At 38.3% G+C, this 20,017-nt stretch overlaps 3 protein-coding genes across 5 annotated transcripts; 2 read left to right on the top strand and 1 right to left on the bottom strand.

Annotated features, from left to right (window-relative positions):
• Positions 1-466: 466 nt before the first annotated feature.
• On the top strand, positions 467-6,496 carry ufsp2 (ufm1-specific peptidase 2). 2 transcript variants are annotated; one of them, XR_266784.4, is made up of 12 exons: positions 467-603; positions 806-887; positions 1,586-1,769; positions 2,540-2,606; positions 3,054-3,208; positions 3,306-3,498; positions 3,752-3,898; positions 3,996-4,160; positions 4,281-4,405; positions 4,491-4,563; positions 5,177-5,301; positions 5,397-6,165. XR_266784.4 is itself a non-coding variant. In XM_003452247.5 (12 exons), the coding sequence occupies exons 1-12, from the start codon at positions 601-603 to the stop codon at positions 5,481-5,483; spliced, it is 1,410 nt and encodes a 469-aa protein (XP_003452295.1). In that variant the 5' UTR covers positions 467-600; the 3' UTR covers positions 5,484-6,496. The 2 variants fall into 2 exon arrangements, 1 of the variants encoding a protein (XP_003452295.1); XM_003452247.5 differs by having other exon boundaries at positions 4,487-4,563; positions 5,397-6,496.
• A 1,764-nt stretch (positions 6,497-8,260) lies between these two features.
• cfap97 (cilia and flagella associated protein 97) lies at positions 8,261-16,975 on the top strand. Of its 2 annotated transcripts, none has more exons than XM_005457021.4 (5): positions 8,261-8,466; positions 10,081-11,014; positions 12,067-12,347; positions 15,586-15,748; positions 16,476-16,975. In XM_005457021.4, the coding sequence occupies exons 2-5, from the start codon at positions 10,102-10,104 to the stop codon at positions 16,580-16,582; spliced, it is 1,464 nt and encodes a 487-aa protein (XP_005457078.1). In that variant the 5' UTR covers positions 8,261-8,466; positions 10,081-10,101; the 3' UTR covers positions 16,583-16,975. The 2 variants fall into 2 exon arrangements, with proteins under 2 accessions (XP_005457078.1, XP_005457077.1); XM_005457020.4 differs by having other exon boundaries at positions 16,473-16,975.
• Positions 16,976-17,362: 387 nt separating this feature from the next.
• slc25a4 (solute carrier family 25 member 4) lies at positions 17,363-19,612 on the bottom strand. Its single transcript, XM_003452246.3, has 4 exons — positions 19,399-19,612; positions 18,231-18,717; positions 18,006-18,146; positions 17,363-17,880 (listed from the first exon to the last, which is right to left on the bottom strand). The coding sequence occupies exons 1-4, from the start codon at positions 19,507-19,509 to the stop codon at positions 17,720-17,722; spliced, it is 900 nt and encodes a 299-aa protein (XP_003452294.1). The 5' UTR covers positions 19,510-19,612; the 3' UTR covers positions 17,363-17,719.
• Between the last annotated feature and the right edge of the window lie 405 nt (positions 19,613-20,017).

The following is a 20,017-nucleotide window of genomic DNA, read 5'->3' as shown; positions in this document are numbered from 1 at the left end:
AATCCCAATGTTCAGCACAAAGTAACGCCGATTCTCTCAGGGGACAAGTACAAATGTTTGAAGTACATCCATGTGTATAGCCTCCTGAGACCCAACATATCCATCCATGTCCTCTGTAATGGACATTTGTTTTTGCTTTGTATCTTTTGACTTCTTTGAGCTACCCTAAATCCCTATGTGCTTAATGGAGGACATCCTGGGTTTTCCAATGGTATCTAATCTGTTTGGGTGGGCTCTTTTAAGAGTCAGGAAATCACAACAAAAGTTCTAGAAGATGCATTTTTCCTCGGTTCTCAAGATGAAATAGGTGGTAATATAAAATACATTTAAAACCGTCTTAAATTTAAAATGAAAAAAAAAAAAACTGATAAAAGAAAACGGAATATTGTGAAGACGTGTATGACGAACTATCCAGAGACCGTTCCCGAATTTACGAGTTACTGTAAATGCACCATAAATGGGAGGTGCCAGTGTGGCCCAATAGAAAGCCCCAACCAGAGACACGTTGAACTTTTGCTTTAGTAGACATGTCAGCCCCCAGTGCTTAGAAACAACAGATAATAAACTGTGTAGTTCCTTTGCTAGGCTGAGAACTCCAAAATGGTAAGGTTACTGAAATTAAATTATCGAAGCGAAGTCGTGTCTGTATTCCTCTGTATTCAGACCCACGAGTAAGTCTTTCTCGTGGGTTCCTCAGTTCGTGGCTTAGCAGTTAGCCAGTAACGCTAGAAGAGTAATTGCAATTGCGATTGTCAGATGATCTCCCAACCAGCTGCTGACTTTCTGTCGTTCTGTGTGATATCAGGTCGTTGTTGACTCCGAGTCTGCGACTATTCTTCGTGTCAAAGGTCTGCTGGAGTTCAGATGTCAGCTGGACAGCACAGATGGTATGTTCAGAAACGTTTTTCCACAGTATGTCTAAATGTACACACCTGTAAAGTTAAAACATCTGCAGTCGTGGTCAGTGCTTTACATCCACTCAGCTTGCGCATGATTGTCATGAGTGAAGAGAGTTTTACATCACCTTAGACTGAGAAAGAAGTCCCTGCTCCAAAATCAGTACCTTCAAGCTCAACTGAAGGACTATTTAAAATTTGTGGATTATGCTTAAAATCTGCGTCCGTGCCAGGAAACAAACCAGTTTAAATGAACTCTACCAATTCTGCCAAGAAGAGTGACCAAATATCTAGTCAGAATTATGCCAGAATTTTGTTGCTGGCTACCACGATGCAACTCTCTAAGAGACACTTAACCAGATATTAGTGTGGGTCTATCTATATATTTGATCCTGTGTGGATTATAGAAAATGCCATTTTTCCAGGAATATAATTTCAATATACATGCTTGATGTAATGATGACCTCCTAAGACAAAACCCCAAAACATTACTTGTCCTCATTTAGAAGAAATTTAGTTAACTAAAGTAAAATGTCTACATCTGTGGCTGTTTAGTGTACTACACACAGGAAATTCCGTAACAGAGTGGCAGTAAATGATCAAATACAAATTCCAAAACTCAAACCATACAAATCTATTACCCTAACACTGTAGTAATGTTAAAGAGAAACACTATTTTCTTCTTACAGAGCAGCTGGTGCGAAATGCCATCTCGAGAACGTTTGAGACGCTTCGCTCCCAGGTGAAATCTGAATCCTGTGTTCTGGCAGTTAGCGACAGTCCTGTTATTATATGGCCAAACAAAGATGCTTATGCCACACCTGAAGAAATAACTCCAAGTACACCATGTGAAGATATGCATCAATGGATACAGTAAGTACAGTCATTATTACACTACCTTATTTCACTCTTGTATAGATTCTTCATCTTATTTTGTAAGAAGAAGGCTGATCAACATGCAAGAATTGTGACAATATCTTTGATTGTGGCTCATGAACAGTGGTCCCTTGTTGCACCGTGAGAGATGTTCAGAGTTGTGGACCACAGATAATTTGGGACGTAATTATAAAAAAAATGTCAGAAATTTTATGACGACTACCACACAATAAAACTGTTGCTACCAACTAACCAACAGGAATACAGTCTTTAGTGACGTATTGATCTGCATCTTTTAATGGCACCATGAAAAAAATCTAAAGCAGAATAGATGAAGGTAAAAAAAAAAAAAATAATGCAAAGCTGAAGCAGAACATTTAGTATGAGTATCTTGCCCGAGGATAGTTTGGCATGCAAACTGGAGCAGCCAGGTATCGAACCACCAGGTACCTTCAGAGTAGACTCTATCTCCTGAGCTGCAGCCACCCACAGCAAATTTCAGATATTATGTAAAATTTCAGACATCTGTGGTCATGTGATACATTTTATGCACTCCATAATACACAAACTTTCTAGGAATAAATGCATTGATGTGTTTGGCACTGTGATTTGTCCTCATCTGTTTTAGTCTCTGTTTTGTTTTTTAAATGTGTGTTTGTGTGTGTCCTTATACTGTCCTGGACCTCTTTTATTGTCATTGCTGTTTCTTTGTCTTTTATTGGGCTATATTAAAAAGTGTGGGGTTTTTGTTTTGTTTTTTATTTCAGGGCAGATGAACAAGAGACTTCTGGGAAAAAATCATCAAAAAAGAAAAGCAAAAAAAGTTCGCTGGCGGTACGTATCGAATAATTAGCGATATTTTGTGTTCTGTGAATAAAGTGGAGCCGTATTAAAGACTATAATCAGTTGGACAGTGATTTTTTTTTTTTTTTCTTCAAATTATCTGACCAATTTTTGTTTATAAAAGAAAGAAGAAAATGGGAATGTTTCCTGAGCCCCGCGTGATGCTTTGATCCAGTCTAATCACAATAGTCCATTTCACAGTGACGATATATGATGAAAGTGCTGACACAGTAGAGCAGGCTCAGTCCTGCTGCCACAGGCCAGGCATGCTCGGTCTTTGTCAACCTGCTGCTCACTGCAGATGCGACTTGAACCACACACACACTGACTAATTGTTTCAGCTCTCATCATAACGTTTTTTGTTTTTTTTTATGTCTAGTTGTCTTTATGGTGTTTGTGTTTACCTGTGAATATAAATTTACTCTTATTCCCTTGCAGAGTGTCATAAACCTTCGTCTGATGACGGAGGTGACAAAGCCAGGCCCCCTCTCAGCCCCCATCCTCACCAAAACAGTTCTGAAATCCCACTTTGTGAGTGTGACTCTTCCACTAGACTGTGTTGTCCGCACTGGCAGCAGCGATACAATCAAAGAGTATGTCTTATATACAAAACATCTGGTTTTATACCACTAACCAAAGCTTGTCTTTTACAGTAATATTACTTTTTGTCTTTTTATTCTGGTATTGCAGTGCCTGTGAGCAGCTAATTGAGGCGCTAACTCATCAGTTGTGTGAGATGGAGAAAGTGACCCTTCAGAACATGAAGGGAATGACATTACTTGTTCCTGAACCGGTCCACTTCCTCCTTCCAGAACCAAAAGGACTGGTGACTGTTGTTTATCCAGCAGGAGTGCCCGATAGCCAACTAGTAACACAACGTAAGGTTAGTGTCTTAATATGTGCTCAGGAAATTCCAAGAAGTTGATTCTGTTCATCTGGTTGTAGCGCTACATCCAGATGAACAGAATCAACTTTTTGGTAAAGTAAAGTAAGAACCACATAATCGTAGATATATTAATACCAAGGAGTTCAACTTGTACTTTCTTGTTTGAGAAAAAAAAAAAGAAAAAAAAAGAATCACCTTTCCTTGAAACTTTATACATCTTTTTCTCTCTTTCTTTATTTTGTCTGAATAGGAGCTGCATCAGCAGTTTGACCTACCAGATGACAGGCCTTACTTCAGAAGAGCCAACGCTTACCACTTTCCCAATGAGCCCTACAAAGATGGTTATCTCCGAAACCCTCATCTGGCTCTCACACACCCGACTCTGGACAATGGAAAGGTATATTTGATTACTTATTTTTAAATCCTTAATAGTATTCTGCTCTTTTGGAGAAATAGATGAACATAGCAAGATTTTTTTTTTTTGTTTTCTCAAGGTGTACTTGGTCCAGGGGATCTACAGCTATCACCACTACATGCAGAACCGTGTAGATGACAATGGCTGGGGCTGTGCTTATCGCTCCCTGCAGACTATCTGCTCTTGGTTCCGGCAGCAGGGTTACGTAGAGCGGCCTGTGCCCACTCACAAGGAGATCCAGCAGGTAGTTGCCCTATAAAATATGATTCGAGTACAAGATATGTCCACATTTCCTCTCTTTTTTTTTTCTTTTTTTTTAAATGTTATCAGACATGTCCAAGCTGCCTGGTTCTCTGCTTTCCAGGCTTTAGTGGATGTTGGAGACAAGCAGGCATCCTTCGTGGGGTCACGTCAGTGGATTGGATCCATTGAGGTTCAGGCTGTTCTGAGTCATTTGCTCGGGCTCACTTCCAAGATTCTGTTTGTGAGGTGGGATTGCATTTCTTGTGAATGATTATGTGTTTGTGGATAATTTTAATATATCTGACAACTAATCTGCCTTCTCTGTAGTCAGGGAGCTGAGCTGGCATCCAAAGGCCGAGAACTGGCCAACCACTTCCTCACTGAAGGAACTCCAGTCATGATTGGTCAGCTCACTTTCAAACTGTTATAGTTACATTAATTATATGACCTCGCAGAAACTTAATATTCTTGATATTGTTTATGATAAGCCTTATTTTTACAATTCATTATCCAAATATAGAAATGTTACCTCACCGCAAAAACTTGAAGAGAAGCAGAAGCCCACTATCATTCCCAGTTTTGTTTTGTTTTAATTGGCAACTTATTGATTTTGGATTTGGTAAAGAAGAGAGTTCATCATATTCAAAATCAGAATCAATAAACTTCATGTCCATTGCAAAGTAGTGGAAATTTGTCATGAATTTTGCTGTCAGTCAGTGAATGACAACATAAAACTCACTATAAACACCACATAGCAACATTAAAACATTTTTTTTTTTTTAAAGTCACATCACCACAAAAACTCAAAGAAAACCAGAGCCTGCTATCATTCCCAGGATTTGTGTGTACAATCGACATTTTAAGAATTTTACTAATTGGCCCAAAAATATGAATTGTACTCTATTGATTATGGATTTGGAAAAGGAGGAGCTGATTATTTTCAGAAGCTTGTGCTGTTGATGGCTAACATAGACAAAGCTTGTTCAAACTTGCATTGCTGTTTGCTCTGTGTTGCAGGAGGAGGCGTTTTAGCTCACACTATCCTGGGTGTGGCTTGGAGTGAGACCACAGGGCAGATCCGCTACCTCATCCTAGATCCTCATTACACTGGAGCAGAGGACTTGCAGGTTATCACAGACAAGGTAACAGAAAAGCATTCACACTGCCAGCAATTGTCAGTCTGAAAAGCGGGTTCCCACACACGGTGCTGATATTGGTGTGGCTGTTATATTTCCAGGGCTGGTGTGGTTGGAAAGGGCCTGACTTTTGGGATCAAACTGCGTATTATAATCTGTGTCTGCCTCAGAGGCCGAAGGTCATCTGAGCTCCCCTCAGCCTTCTAGATGGGTCTCGTTTCAGTGAATCATCTTCAGAAATATGGAGGAGCACTCTAACTCGCCTTCTTTATGAACACGTGTCAACTTTTGCAAACTGAAGTAAAATGTGTTGTTATGTAAACTGCTTTGGTTTTGATTGAGTCCTGCATAAATGATTAACTTGCAGCTACAGTTGGAAGTAATGTTTGTACTGAAATAAGAAAATAGTTGTTTACTGTGCTTTCATTGTTTGACATGGTTTAATATAACAAAGACTCATCAATTATATCAATTATGCTCAGTTATATACATTAGCTGTTTGAAATGAAGTAAGATCAAACAGTTTTCTCATTGTCTTTTGTTCCTGGTGGACATATGAACCTACCATGAAAGATGGAGTCCTTGCTAAAATGTTCCAATCTGAGATGAAAAACTATATTTATTAAACAATTTAATTGAACAGAAAACCTATAAATGTTATAACTATTTTTTTTTTTTTACTCTTGTTGTTTTTGTAAGCCATAAGGGGCAATGCACTCATTGGTCACTTTATTAGGTATACCTGTTTAACCGCTTGTTATTACAAATATCTAATCAAGTTACATAGCAACAATTCAATGAATTTAGGCAAGTAGACATGGTGAGGACAACCTGTTTAAATTCAAACTGAGCATCAACATGGGGAGGAAAGGTGATTTAAGTGATTTTATGCCATGATTGTTAGAGCCAGACAAGTTGGTCCTTCTCTGTAAACTCTATAGATGACTGTGAACTGTCTGGAAAAAGAAAAATTATCCAGTGAGCAGCAGTTCTCAGAGTGAAAGTATGTTGTTGATGGCAGAAGAGAATGATCAAACTGCTTCAAGTTGACAACCAAGATATGCAGAAGAGCATCTTTTATGTATTGGACTTTGTAACAGGTGGAGTGCAACAGCAGAAGACTACACTGGGTGCTACTTTTGTCAATTACGAACAGGAAACTACAATTCGTGCAGGCTCACCCAAATTGGAAAAAAGAAGATTATAAGAATGTTGTTTGAAGAGTTTGATGTCTACTGCAACATTTGGATGGCAGGGTAAGAATTTGGTGTAAATAGTATAAAATCATGGATCCATCCTGCTTTGTATCAATAGTTCAGGCTGCTGGTGGTGTAATGGTGTGGGGTTTTTTTTTTTGTTTGTTTGTTTTTTTTTTTTTATATCCCAAGTATTGCTGCTGACCATGTCCATCCCTTTATGACCTCAGGGTAACCATCTTCTGATCAATGCTTCCAGGATATGGACCCAAATCTTTTAGGAGTATTGCCAGCACCTTGTTGAATCTGTGCCACAATATTATTGTTTATATGATAAATAATTAGTTGGTTTCCTACATAAGACGACTAAAGAACAAACCTTACATCACATTGTGCGGATATGTATTCTGTATTCATTTGGAAACAACTTACAGTTGAAACAGAAATAAATTAATTCTATTTTTAATGAATAGAGTACATTTCACTGAAACGAACTCTCAGTTTGTAGGATATATAGGTATTCGTGTCTTGGGTTTAAAAAAATGGTTAATGAAAAAGTTATTTGTGGAAAACGGTCCTTCTCTGTAACTGAGGTTCCAATATTAGCCAGGCGTCACAGTCAAATGAGTGGTTTTCTTTCAAAGAAAACAGAGATTTATGAACTTTTTTCATCTTTTTCATACTACATTTGCAGTTACTTATGCCTTCATTGTCTGAGTATGGGACAAATAAAGAAAACCCCCTTATTCAATCCTCATTTCGACCCATCCTGCATTGGCATGTAAATTATATGACAATGACCAGTCACAGGTTTATACAACAGATTCCCCCAAGTGCTATTGTCCCAGGACATCGGCATTTCATTGGTGTGTGTCACTTCTTGGTCTAATTATGTTATTAAGAGTAAAACCATGACAAATTGTGATTTCAGGGGACGCGCCTCCAGATAATCCCCTTCTTGGTAATGGAGATGCCCTATGGGGAGCAGTTACTGTGGCATAATGGATCCACAGGAGAAACTTAATGACCTCCCCTCTGTTTGTCTCCAGTATCTGTTTCTTGATGTGTTCCTTGAGTAGGTTAGAAATGTGTGCACAAAGATAAAAACAAACTATACAGGGCAACTCCTTTTTTGTTTGTTTGTTTTCTGCATAAAACAGTAGGTTGGGTGGACAGATTGCTGGAAGTAAAGTAAATTTTATTGTGTATAAAGAACAAAACTTATAACCTCAAGAAAAAAGGTGAAAATCATGGAGTGCCATCATTGTATTAAGTCATATTTTATTAAGTAGACATGCTAAAAGAAATACAAGTGACACCTAAAGTAACAAAAACACAAATAAAGAATACAAATCAGAATAAAGGTGATTAAAATTCAAGTACATACATATATATGTTGTATTCTCTGTTGTCCCAGCGTATCAGTTGCATCAGTTATCTTGTTAATGTTTTCTATCACTCAAAATCATGAGAAAACAATATACAGTGTAGTATAATAAAAATGAACTTTTCCTAAAATTACTCAACAAGAAAGCAGTTTGCAAATTGTACGTTAATTGAAATTTATCCTAAATACTTTCAAATATAACACAAAGCGTTTTTGTTAGATTCAGTACCAAAAAATAAATTTTGTTGTAATCAGTTTAACTTACTTTGATTGAAATAATCGGATTTAGCAAATCCACGTCTGAATTTTTGCTGTGATTGTCTTTATTAAATAAATCAAACTCTAATAGCCCTCATAGCGATAAAAGGCTGGAGTGGACTGCTTCTCTTAACTACTGCAGAGATCTCCTAAGGCGACCGTTGCCAGGAAGTGACGTCGCGTAGTTACCAGGCACCGTGTTATTCAAGCTATAGCCTGCTAACGCTAAATGTGTTTTTTACTGCAGGTTTGCTCTGTATTTATTCAGATTCCTGACATTCTTTCTGAAGAAGAAACTTGCAAACGGTCTTTCGTGCCTTCTTTCGTTAGGTAAGATAACTAAGGTATTCTTGGAGCTTAAGTTAGTTAAACCAAACGAATTGGACAAGTTAGCTATGTTACTGTTAACGTTAGTTAACTGCAAGGCTTGACGTGTGTTGTTTATGGTTTAAAACACACGTGAAAGCATTATACTCACCACACTTTATTACATACATTGTTATATTATTGTAGTAATGGAGGTTGAAAGTGTAGGTAAACAGATAACCAATAGTGTTAGTGGTTGAAGCTTGCTGCACACTGATGGATAGATTTCACAACAGTTTGCTGTTATGCCACTTGAAGCTAAATGAAATCCGGTCTTTGCACTGAGGAAAAGTATTGAAGAGGCTACTCTAGGGGGACCGACAAGCGAAATATGGGGCAAAGATTTGATTTATATGTGACAAAGCTTGCTAAAGCTACAAGATAGTATAAGATTTACTATCTAACCTCAACAAAAACACACAGCCACAAACTATGCAGATGTCTTTTATTGACCTACCGTTACTGTATCTGACACAAAGGATCACATACAGATCATGGGCCTGAATATCTTGTTAATTTGGGGCTTTTAATTAATTTTTGTGGACTGTTCTTTTTCCAGGGTAGAATGATTATAAAGCTACATCTTTAATTACTCTAGTATTGGGTGCATAAGTTTTAATTAAATGTAGATTCTCTAATCCACACAAAGTCAAAAGTATACATGCACCCCCACTAATATTTGGTTAAGTGTCCCTTAGCAAGTTGTGCCCTGAGCACACACCTTTGGTAGTCATCAGCAACTTTCTGGTATAATTCTGGTTTTGTATTTGGCCACTCTTTTTGGCAGAAGTAGTAGAGTTCATTTAAACTGGTTGGTTTCCTGTATTCGACCATGACTTTTAAGCATGGTCCACAAATTTTGAATAAGAAAGCCTTGAAGAACTTGAAGGTTTCGATTTTGGAACAGGGGCGTCTTTTTTCATTGGCGCCCCCTCAGTACATGGTGATGTAAAACTCTTCACTGTAGTTCGACCACCAGTGGCACTGGTGGTCAAACAGTTTCCAGTTCATGGCAGGCTCGAGCTTTGCTGTTTCCTGGGTTGATAATAAACATCCTCACACAATTTCCTTTCACTTGATGATCATACAGCAGTTTGAAGTGATGATCTGCCATTGTTTAGAAATGGATTCAAGTTCTGTAACTTGTGCAAATCAACATTTCTCCATCGTGTGTTTTAACTGAGTTCACTGGACTTTCTTATTGTTCTTGTTGTGGTTTTCTTGGATTTATGCAGTGTTACCTGTTTTATATTGCAAAAAACTTAAAAAAAAAATGTTAAACTTTTATTTTGTATTTCAGTATGGATCCCTGTTTGCACATGTCTGTTTAAACCACGTTTCTTGTGAGGATGTTTGTAAGCTAGAACCAGGTAAAATGTGGAACATTGTCTTGATATGTGGGACAGGACACAAAGGATAAAAATGCTGTGCAATCCAACATAAAGAGGGACACCTGGCCACTCATTTCAGTCTTTGAAAGCAGTCACTCTAGCAGGTTTTGCTAAGTTAGCTGTTATGTTAAATAAATGGGTTAAAAAACAAATAATTATTTAAGTGTCTCATATTACATCCTTACAGGTGTGCAGAGGGGAAATTGCCATGTTCAACCCCAGTGAACTGGAAGGTGAAGTGGATCACTCGTTTTTCGACAGCGATTGTGCTGAAAGCAGCGCAAATGCAGAACATAAGGTGGAGAAAGGCTTGAAGGCTGAGAAGAAGATCTCAAAAGCACATGACAAGTTACATGCAAAACACAGAGAGAATTATCATGGCGATCTGTCATCAAGGACTGATCAGACAAGAAAACATCTAAAGCAAGCGGAGACCAGTAATAGGAGCAGTAGATCGTCTTTTTCCAGTACATCAGATAAAGTCAGCAGTGAAAGCAGTGATAGTGAAGATTGCACCAATTTACAACCTAAAAGGTCCAGTAGAACCTTCATGGCTTTACTGGCTAAAGCCAAAGAGGTAGATAATACAGATGTTTACATCCAGAGTCCAAAAGAGACCAAAGGAGAAGCATTACCATTCAGTGCCAGCTCTGAAAGGAGAAATAAACAGTCTTCTAAAAAAGTAATAAGAAATTTGCGCAACCAAAGTCCTTCAGCTCCTCTGAGAAGGTCTGAGAGTCCTTCTCTTTCATCGACTGAGACCAGTGCAGATGCAGACTCTGAGGGCTCCTATAGCAGTAGCAGTCACCAGAGCAGCTTAGAGTCCCCTGCCCCCCCGAAACCAAGTGCAACTTCTTCTTCATGTCCAGGAATAAGAAGGACCAGAGTAGGCTCAGCAAGGCCTCGGGACTTGCCTGTTCTCCATACGGCAGACTCAGATGATACAGTGACAGATGTGACCCCACTCTCCTCACCTGACACCAGTCCTCTCCAGTCACTGGACTTGAATGTCACAGAGGTTGAAGAAGAAAGTCATAAAGAGGAGCAGGCGCGGGAGAGTGTGCCCTCCAGTGGTCTTAGAAACATACAAGATGACGACTCAGATCAGGATGTAGATGAGTGTGAGTACCGTTGAGCTTTACGTTATAATACTTGTATTTCTAAGCCCACATGGAGTTATGGCCTAGGCCTCTTTTCACAGCAGTCGTTTTGACATGTCATAGAAGCATAAATAGATAAAAGGTATTATGGTAACATTTCCTTTATAACGCCACACCCATTCCAGTGAGACAGCATGCATTACTAGGGACAAGGCCATAATTAACCTGCAAACACATTTCAGAATAGCGGCTATGAAAAAGGTCCATTGATGTGGTGAAAATGACATGAAAATTTGTTACACTTAAAATTGCAGTCTAACTATAAAAAACACTTCAGCCCCAAACCTGAAAAATAGGAACTGTTGCATAAACATGCATTTCACTAAAGATTTTATCTGGTAAGTGTAGTGTAAGCATTATATCAGCTTCTCTCTCTCTGTAAAACAGAAGTTTATTTCTCCTCCGTGAGTTCAGTAAATCAGCTTTTTTCCCCCAAAGTAATTGTAACATGTATAAAAACAGTTGTCCACACAAAGATTTGTGAGTTTTTGTTGAATTCTGCTTCACATAAAAATCTTTTTCAAGGTTTTCTCTTTTGGTTTCAACATACTGCCGTCTTTCAAAATGTAGCTCAGAAGGGGTTTGCACAGAGTGTTCTTTATATTACAGAGCAAGCTCTTTTAAAAATTGACAAAGAAATAAAGTGCACAAAAAGATTCCACCTCGCTTATTCGTGACTGTTCAAAATGTACATGATGGAGGTCGCAGAAATGTAGTTCAAGACTATGGCTCTTCAAAAATTCAGTTTTCCATATCAGAGAACTAAATGTTACATAAGCAGTAGAAGTAAGTACAATTTTATTTATATAGAGAAATTCACAAGAAAAATGCTAAAACCTAAAAAAAAAAAAAGACCCCAAAACAAGTTGAAAAAGATTCATTTTTAGCTACTTGCAGAGGATGTTCTGTTGTACTGATGCTTGACCTGAGCATCAGTACAACAGAGCATTTTCCACCACTAGCACAAAATGTGAAACTATAATTATGATACAACTGTTTGTTTTTCCTTTCAGGCTCTCTCAATTTAGAAAGTCAGCTAGGAAGAAAACTGGTCTTCCACTATCCTGGAGGGAGAAACAGGAAAAATTACTCCTTCAGCAATGAGGAGGTCCGGCGCATTGATTTAGAGAATCAGCGACTACTTCGCGAGCTGTCTCGCCTCTCTCCAGGTCCCAGATTGGGAAGCGCACCAGTGAAGAAAAGCCACGGGGCAAGTAACTCTCCTCGAATTCGCCTCACTCACAGTGCAGTGAACAGGCAACGAGAACAGCAACGGATTGAGCGGGAGAACCTGGTAAGTTTCACTTCTTGGGTCAAAACTCAATCCTTGATTTGCTTAATTTTTTTATATTAGGTGGTCTTAATAGCAAGAGAAACATTTGTGATAAACTGGGTAAGAAATTTATTTGCCTGTGTGTCTTTGTCTTTTGCAAACAACAGAAGAGAGGCGTACAACTCTTCATCCAGCAATGTATTGAATTGGATGATTCCCCCCCCAACTATGTAATGTTGGGGAAAACTTGTATGCTAAATTACTCCTGTGTCCTTGCAGTGTACTTATAATCTGTAGAAAGAAATGCCAGTTTTCAATCATATAATTATATTTATCTAAACTAAAATTAAAATATCCAAGTGTTCTTCCCTCAATAGGGTTAGGGTTACCCTAACCCTCAATTAACTTTTGCTAGTGCAACATATTTTTAAATTGACTTTCAATTGCACAGCAGCATTAGCCATTAGAGCCATGTTATTACATTGTTTTCATGGGGTTTTTTTTTTTCACCAAACTTTTAGAAAGGATAAAAAAATGTATTTTCTTTTGTTATATGTGCTATTTATTCAGTATTTGTATTAGCTTGTTTTTCAAATATCTCAAAATGCCCATGTTTGAAAGCAACTTTCTTCCATATGGTTTTGAGTAGAAAGACTGAAAAGAACAACACCTCACAGAAGTTCTCAAAACTAAGAAAGATAATTATTAACATGAGTGGATATGGAAAAGAGCAGAGAGATATAAGTCTGATAAGTGCCAAATAGAAACCATAGGACTGGTTTTGAGGTTTACTAATTCAAGTTAAAACTTTACAGTTTAAAGAAAAAGAGTTGTTTGTTTTTTTTTCTTGTTGAATCTAAATGTCTATGGATGTGAAATTAATAGAATAAAAATGACTTTTAGTTTGCTAGATAGAGGCAGAGTGATTTAATCTTTAAACACTGGCATTATTTTTTGTTAGGGGACGTCCAAAGTGTTTTTGGGTTCCTACTCTAAAAACAATCTTTTCTTACTGTATTTTAAATTCTTAAAAAGACTGTAAATACAACATGTAACTATAGAAGTTGACTTTTTCCACTAGACTTGTTACTAGACTTGTTACTCAAGTCGGTAACTCCCTTTAGTAAACCATTGAAGAAACATAATGAAAACATTTTATGAAAAAAAGATGTTTCCTCACAAATACTTTAAGTAGAAAACAGAATAGAGAGAATAAAGAATAGAGATGTGTTTTGATTTGAATTATCGTCAGTCCAAGAGTGCCACCTCTGCAAACGTACATGGAAAGACTTGGACAGATGGCAGCAGGTGGCAGCCAGCAGCAGTGCCACAGACTGACATTTGACAGAGTTCAATCTCTGCAGCTTTAGTCTCTCATCCCATATATTGACCTGACATGACCACATTTTTTATATCTAAGTGCAGCAGAGGTTCAAAAGAGGAGATGGGGAAGTAAAGATGTATTAATTATTGGTAGCCAGGAAGGCACTGGTGTTACTAAGTGAAAACCTGACTCCTTATATTTTTTACTCATCTTTTCCTGTAGTAATGATTCGATATTTTAATTTAATCCCTGCTGTTGCTCCTATGAGGCGGAATGTTTCTGTGGTTTTAAGGACAGACTGTCCTCTCTCTTGAGCCCATCTCTCTGCGTCAGGAGTGCTTTTCGCCTTCTCTATTCTTAGAGATTAGTAATTGAATCTGCCCGTGTGATCAGTGTATACGCCCCACACATCACACATGTAAGACACCACAAGTAGTAGCACTTCTATGTATTTGAATTGGTCAGTTACACTCTACACTTAGTATTCTTTCAAAGAAATGATATAATAATAATAGTATTAATCAATAATAGTAATAATAATAATGATAATAATAATACAATGGGTAGATTTTCATTGAAGATGTCTCCTGTAATGCAAACATTAGAAATATAGTAGGTGGCAATTCTGGCAGTATTTAGAAGCCTGTACTGCCTTTTCATGCCCTCTGGAAGACTTTTGATCTTCAGCACGACGGTCTGGTGATGCTTGAGCTTTTTCCTCATCACATTGCTTCATATGGACATTTTGCTCACTGAGAGATTACAGCAGACCCTGCGTATGGGAGTGCATGCATGACATTTAGCCACTTGTCTACACTGATTTGCCTCATGCTGTTTTGTTGGGGTTGCTGTGTACCTTCCGCAAAGTCCTGGTGCACAGCAACTGGTAAATTGTTGACTGGTAAGTTTGACTTATTTAATAAAATAGTGACTTATTTTTAAGATATAGATTGTTTTAAAATACATTTTAGTGTATGTGCTGTACAATCAATCCAGTCAAATCAAATAATAAAAAAGTTATTTAAAAAAAAAAAACTCTTACCATATATTTCTTTTGCACAGTGTTCATTTCAAGTTGTTTTATCTATATTTAACTGTGCTGCTTAGTTTAGATCAAGAGTGTCACACCAGTTTCATCCAAAGCGGGATATAGAGCACTTAAACTGTTTGACCACATAAAAACAAGAGAACACAAATATTTTAGAAATCTGTCAAAAACCTATTTAAAACTTAAAATTGCTCAATTAATTCACTGAATTAATGTTTTATACCGAAATTTGAAACAGCAGACTAGACTTCTCAGAGAAGTCTGAAATGAATCAAGCCTAATATTCAACTTTTTCTGCTGAGTATTGCAAAAAAACCCAAACAAACGGTAATTTAGCTTGTTAATCAAAAAATAATCATTTGCTTTACTATTTGTTTCAGCTTTTTTGTAAAATGGTAAATTTTAAAGTTCATGAAAAATAATTATTATATTTTTAGCGTTAAAAATCTTATTTTAATAAAAAAGCTTGCACACCAGCTTGGTGTTGAGTTAACCATTACCTAAACATAAAAAATATATTTTTGCCAATACAGTAGTTAATTTTGGGCAGCTTTGGCATAACCCTAACATTGGGTGGTGGTCTAATAGATTTGTTAAGCACTTGAAAGAAACAATCTCACTGACTTCATGTTTGAAAAACCCCCAAAACAAACAAAAAACTGTGACAAGTTGATTATTCTAAACATTAGTGGGCCTGATGGGACTGGTGTTTGGCATCATTGGTCTATATCACATACAATATTACAAACTGTGTGTATTTTTTCTGTCAGTACCTTAGGTCCAGTACCTAATTAAATGTAGTTACTTCCCACATTGGTTGGAGAACAGTTTACCTTTACAGTATTTTTTGAGTATTTATGAGGTAAAAATCTTTCTATTCCTCTCAGGCTTTCCTGAAGAGGCTGGAGTCTGTGAAGCCCACACCTGGCCTGAGGCGCTCAGAGCAACTGGCAGACTATCAGCGCCAAGCCGGATACCTGGGAGGTTCTTCATATCCCATCTGCAGGTCCACCACAAAGAAAGATCGATCTAGCAGCAGGACTACCTCAGGTTGGTGTCTTACATCTTTGGCTGTTTTCCAACAATTTTTTATTTTAAGTACTTTAGTTTAGATAACAGACACGTGCCTTCTAGTACATGCTATATCCTCCTCCAGTTACAGTTTATCATACTGCAATTAAAGCACAGCTACAGAATATTAACAATAAATAAAAAAAACCTTTGCATGCAGACCTCAGTGTTTTTGTTCCACAAGCACACCACCTGCAGGAGTGTGTGTGGAGACATTTTGGAGAAGCCTGCTGTTATTTGCTTGTGTTGCATTAATTAAGGTAGAAAAAGGCATCAGCATGTGGTACACAGTCTTGTCAAACTGACGGCTGCAAATTTATCTCCAGATGGTTGCAAAGACTGGATTAAAGAGAATGAGAAGACTGTAAGAAGCAGCTCTTAACACTGCTATGAAATGAAATTCATAGCTCAGTAACTGACAAACTGTTTCTCCTCTTAACACCTTTTTGGCTTTTTAATGTTTGTTTCATTGTTGCTTCCTGGTGTTAAAATAAAATTTGAAATAATTAACCAATAACATATTCCAACTCTCATAAAACACACTTGTATATGTGTGTGTTTGCCTGATTGTTTTTAATAACAATTTCAAATATGTACATATTTTCTTAGCAGTGTAATAATGATTTTTAAAGGTGTGTTATTTTCTGATTAAAATGTAATGATAAGCCTGTAATCAGAGAGCATGTTTCTGTTATCCACCCAGCAGGTCCCAGGTCAGTCAACTCCAGGGCATCACTCCCCTCCAGTGACTCCAGCAGCAGACCTTCACCCAGGTCAAAAAAACCAGTTGCAGCCCGGGCAGCCTGGTGCTGAGAGCGCTGCTTAACAACATTTAATCTGCTAAAATCTGGTTTCTGTTATCCATATTCAGTTGATATCTTTGCATCGCAAAATATTTAAAAGGTACAAAGCTCAAAGGTTCTTGTTATGTAAATGGGTTCAGCATACTTTCATCTGGCTTAATCAACTCTTCAGTGATTTTAGTGTCACCATGCGTATCCATTATAAACATTTTCTTTGAATCTGAAATTTGGTATGTGTGGCTTCTGCAGCAGTGTCACAGTACTTAAGTTAGCTGCACAAGCAGGAGATATTGCTTTGTTGAAGGTATAAATGTACAAATTATTGTTTATTATGACTGAATTTCAGTTCCTATGAATGTAACCTTTTTTTACATTGCTTGATTAAATAGGATACACAAAGAAATTGTGTTTTTAAGTTATTTAAAGGTTTACTGGTTTATATTTATTCTGTTTCCTGTTAACTAAAGCTGTTTTCCCACCAATTAAAAGTGCGCTGTTTTGCATCTTTAAACAGGAGACCATGGTCTCCTGTTTAAAGATGCAATTTTTGTTCAAAACATTCTTGCTGGAAGCTGCATTTATGAGCTTTTATCATGGAAAACAATTGATGGGACAGCAGAAAAAAAATGGGTTTAAATAAATAAATAAATCGAAAAGTCGCACTTTGCTGCTTCACTTCTGAAGCATTGTGTATGTTGGCTTGGTGTCTGTGTGGGGAGTTAAACAGAATATCTAATATGAAAACCAACAAGACTGTGACAACAGTGCATGCATCAAAAAGACTGGACTGTTAGAATAATACGTTTTTATTCTTAATAAAATAATTTATGAGGATCAGAGTGGTCACAGCATAACACATGGGTCTCCTCAACTTGCTTCACAAACTTACTAACATGGGAAGCATGACCTGAAGTGACAACATCATGTGCGTCATCACAAAATCTCCACCTGCTTGACTTTTACTGAACGACTGCCTGTTGGCATGTCCTAGATGGGATATATACACTTTTGGAGTTCACCCACCCTCCTTACCTGGGCTGTCATATTGTAGACACCCACACTGTAAATTCACCAAGCTGTTATCACTGTATCACCAGAAATAAGACTTAAACAAAGTAAAGGGTTTCCTTGGGGATTGGTTGAAAGTTTAGTATGTGAACTTCTTGAACTCATCGTAAAGCACCAGCACAAAGGCACCACCCATGCCTCTGATCACATTAGACCAGGCACCTTTGAAGAAGGCTTTTGGTCCCTCGTCCTTGATGATCTTCTTCCAGCAGTCGATTGTGCCCTTGTACATGATGTCAGCTTTGGAAATAAAAAGAGCAGAAGAAGAAGAAAAAAACGGATATGAATAATGTTGCATGATGCCCTCACATGAATGCTTAATAACTGTGCAATAACTAGGCCAAACAAATCGGCCATGGTTTCACCTCCTTTGCGTCCAGACTGCATCATCATACGACGTCTGACTGTGTCGAAGGGGTATGAGACGAGACCAGCTGCAGCAGTGACGGTTTGGGCGATCATCCAGCTGACGATGATGTGCGTGTTCTTGGGATCTGGCAGCATACCTATAAGAAGCACAAGTTAAGTCACCCATGTGTAAAATGCACATGTACACTGTTAATACATTCTAGTGAAACAGGTGTGCGCACCTTTAGCCGTGTCGAAGCATCCAAAGTAGGCCGCTCTGTAGATGATAATACCCTGCACTGACACGTTGAATCCGAGGTAAAGACCCCTGAGGCCATCGGTTTTGAAGATCTTGGCAATACAGTTTCCAAGACCAGTGAACTCTCTCTCTGCTGGGCCCTTGCCGATGTCTGCAGCCAGCCTCGTTCTGGCGAAGTCGAGAGGATACACAAAACAGAGCGAAGTCGCGCCAGCGGCACCACCAGATGCCAGGTTGCCAGCGAAGTAACGCCAGAATTGTTTTTTTTGATCCACGCCACCGAGGAAGATCTTCTTGTACTTGTCTTTGAAGGCGAAGTTGAGGGCTTGGGTTGGGAAGTAACGGATGACATTGGCCAGGTTGCCTCTCCAGAAAGAAATGAAGCCCTGTTCCTTGGGGATTCTAACCACACAGTCAATGATTCCCTTGTACTGTGTTTCTGCTGTGATCTGCTTGCTGGCATGCTGGACCTGCAAACAAAGCATAAAAGTTCTGTATTGGACACACGTGTGCCAGAGTTCCATGTAAATGTAAACCTTGACACGACAGGGACCATTTTCTCTAAATAGTATGTAATATTTGAGCAAAATTTTAATTTTAAATACATCATTTTGGTGTTTACATAATCTTAGACTACTATGTTTAATATTCTCCGGACAGACATGATGTAGTTGTAGGCCCAGCAGAGGCACACTCCTGTCACTTGAGACCTCACTGTGTATTAGATTACACACTTCAAGTTAAATTTAGCAGAGCACTTTCACTGACTATTGCAGCGGTCTTCTGTAATAATAAAGGATTAATTAACTTAATAAAAGCACAAACAGCATGATGAACTAGCTGCTTATGGTCCTTTTACTGCAACGCTTATTAGGAGGGCTTGCCACCCTTACTGTCACCAGAGGAATTCTGCGTAATTCAGCGCGTAAAACTATTTCCACATCAATCCGTGACCTCTCATGTGCCCACTGGCATTATGCACGAGACCAAATGAGTCCAAAGGACCATACAACTTTCTTTCTTGAAAAAGAATTCTTGTGTTACAGTTTGTGTTTGAGTTATCGCAGAAGCCCCACAATTACGCACGCTTTACGCACAAAAGAGCAGACATGCGACCGTGCCAGAGGCAGCAGTTGGTTCAGTCATTTTACCTGCAGCAACAGCTTGACTCTCTCAATGGGAGCGACAGCTGTTTTGGAGATGGCAGCGGCGATGCCACCGGCCAAAAAGTCTTTCATAAAACTAATCACCGCGTCCGACATGATTGGTTGTTTCTTGTGGAGATCCGAGACTTCTGACTTTTCCAAAGATGGCCAAGATCCTCAAGGAAACCTTACGCTTCTCCAAGTGGACGAGGCACCCCCATGTGTCTTAATATATGGGGGCCAATTATCGCGAGAATCTTGAGTGATGGATTTGCAGTTTGTCGAACAGATAAACGAGGCTGAATAAATTTCCGAGGTCAAAGTTCAACTCGTGCGCCATGTTTCTGAAGTCAAGAGTCGGCCTACCCGGGGACGTTTAAAGGACACAATGTGTGTAATTTGATAATTATTAAAAGTCAGATGTCACTAATCCTTATGATGGAGAAGTCCTTTATCTAAAGTCCGACTAGAGAACAGCTTTTGCCTTCTGTCTACACACACTTGTGGGGTTTCTTGAGTTTCCAGAAAACTGAAAAAAAAAATCCGTCTTTATTAGAATAATATTAAGATAAAAATTAAATTCCATAGTGTATTAAATATGTATCATGACTTCAACCCCATTACG

This window comes from Oreochromis niloticus, linkage group LG6 (genome assembly GCF_001858045.2).
Source record: "Oreochromis niloticus isolate F11D_XX linkage group LG6, O_niloticus_UMD_NMBU, whole genome shotgun sequence".
In the NCBI taxonomy this organism is placed as follows: Eukaryota; Metazoa; Chordata; class Actinopteri; order Cichliformes; family Cichlidae; genus Oreochromis; species Oreochromis niloticus.
Note: the sequence above shows the minus strand (reverse complement) of the source record. Positions and strands in the feature narration are given on the sequence as shown.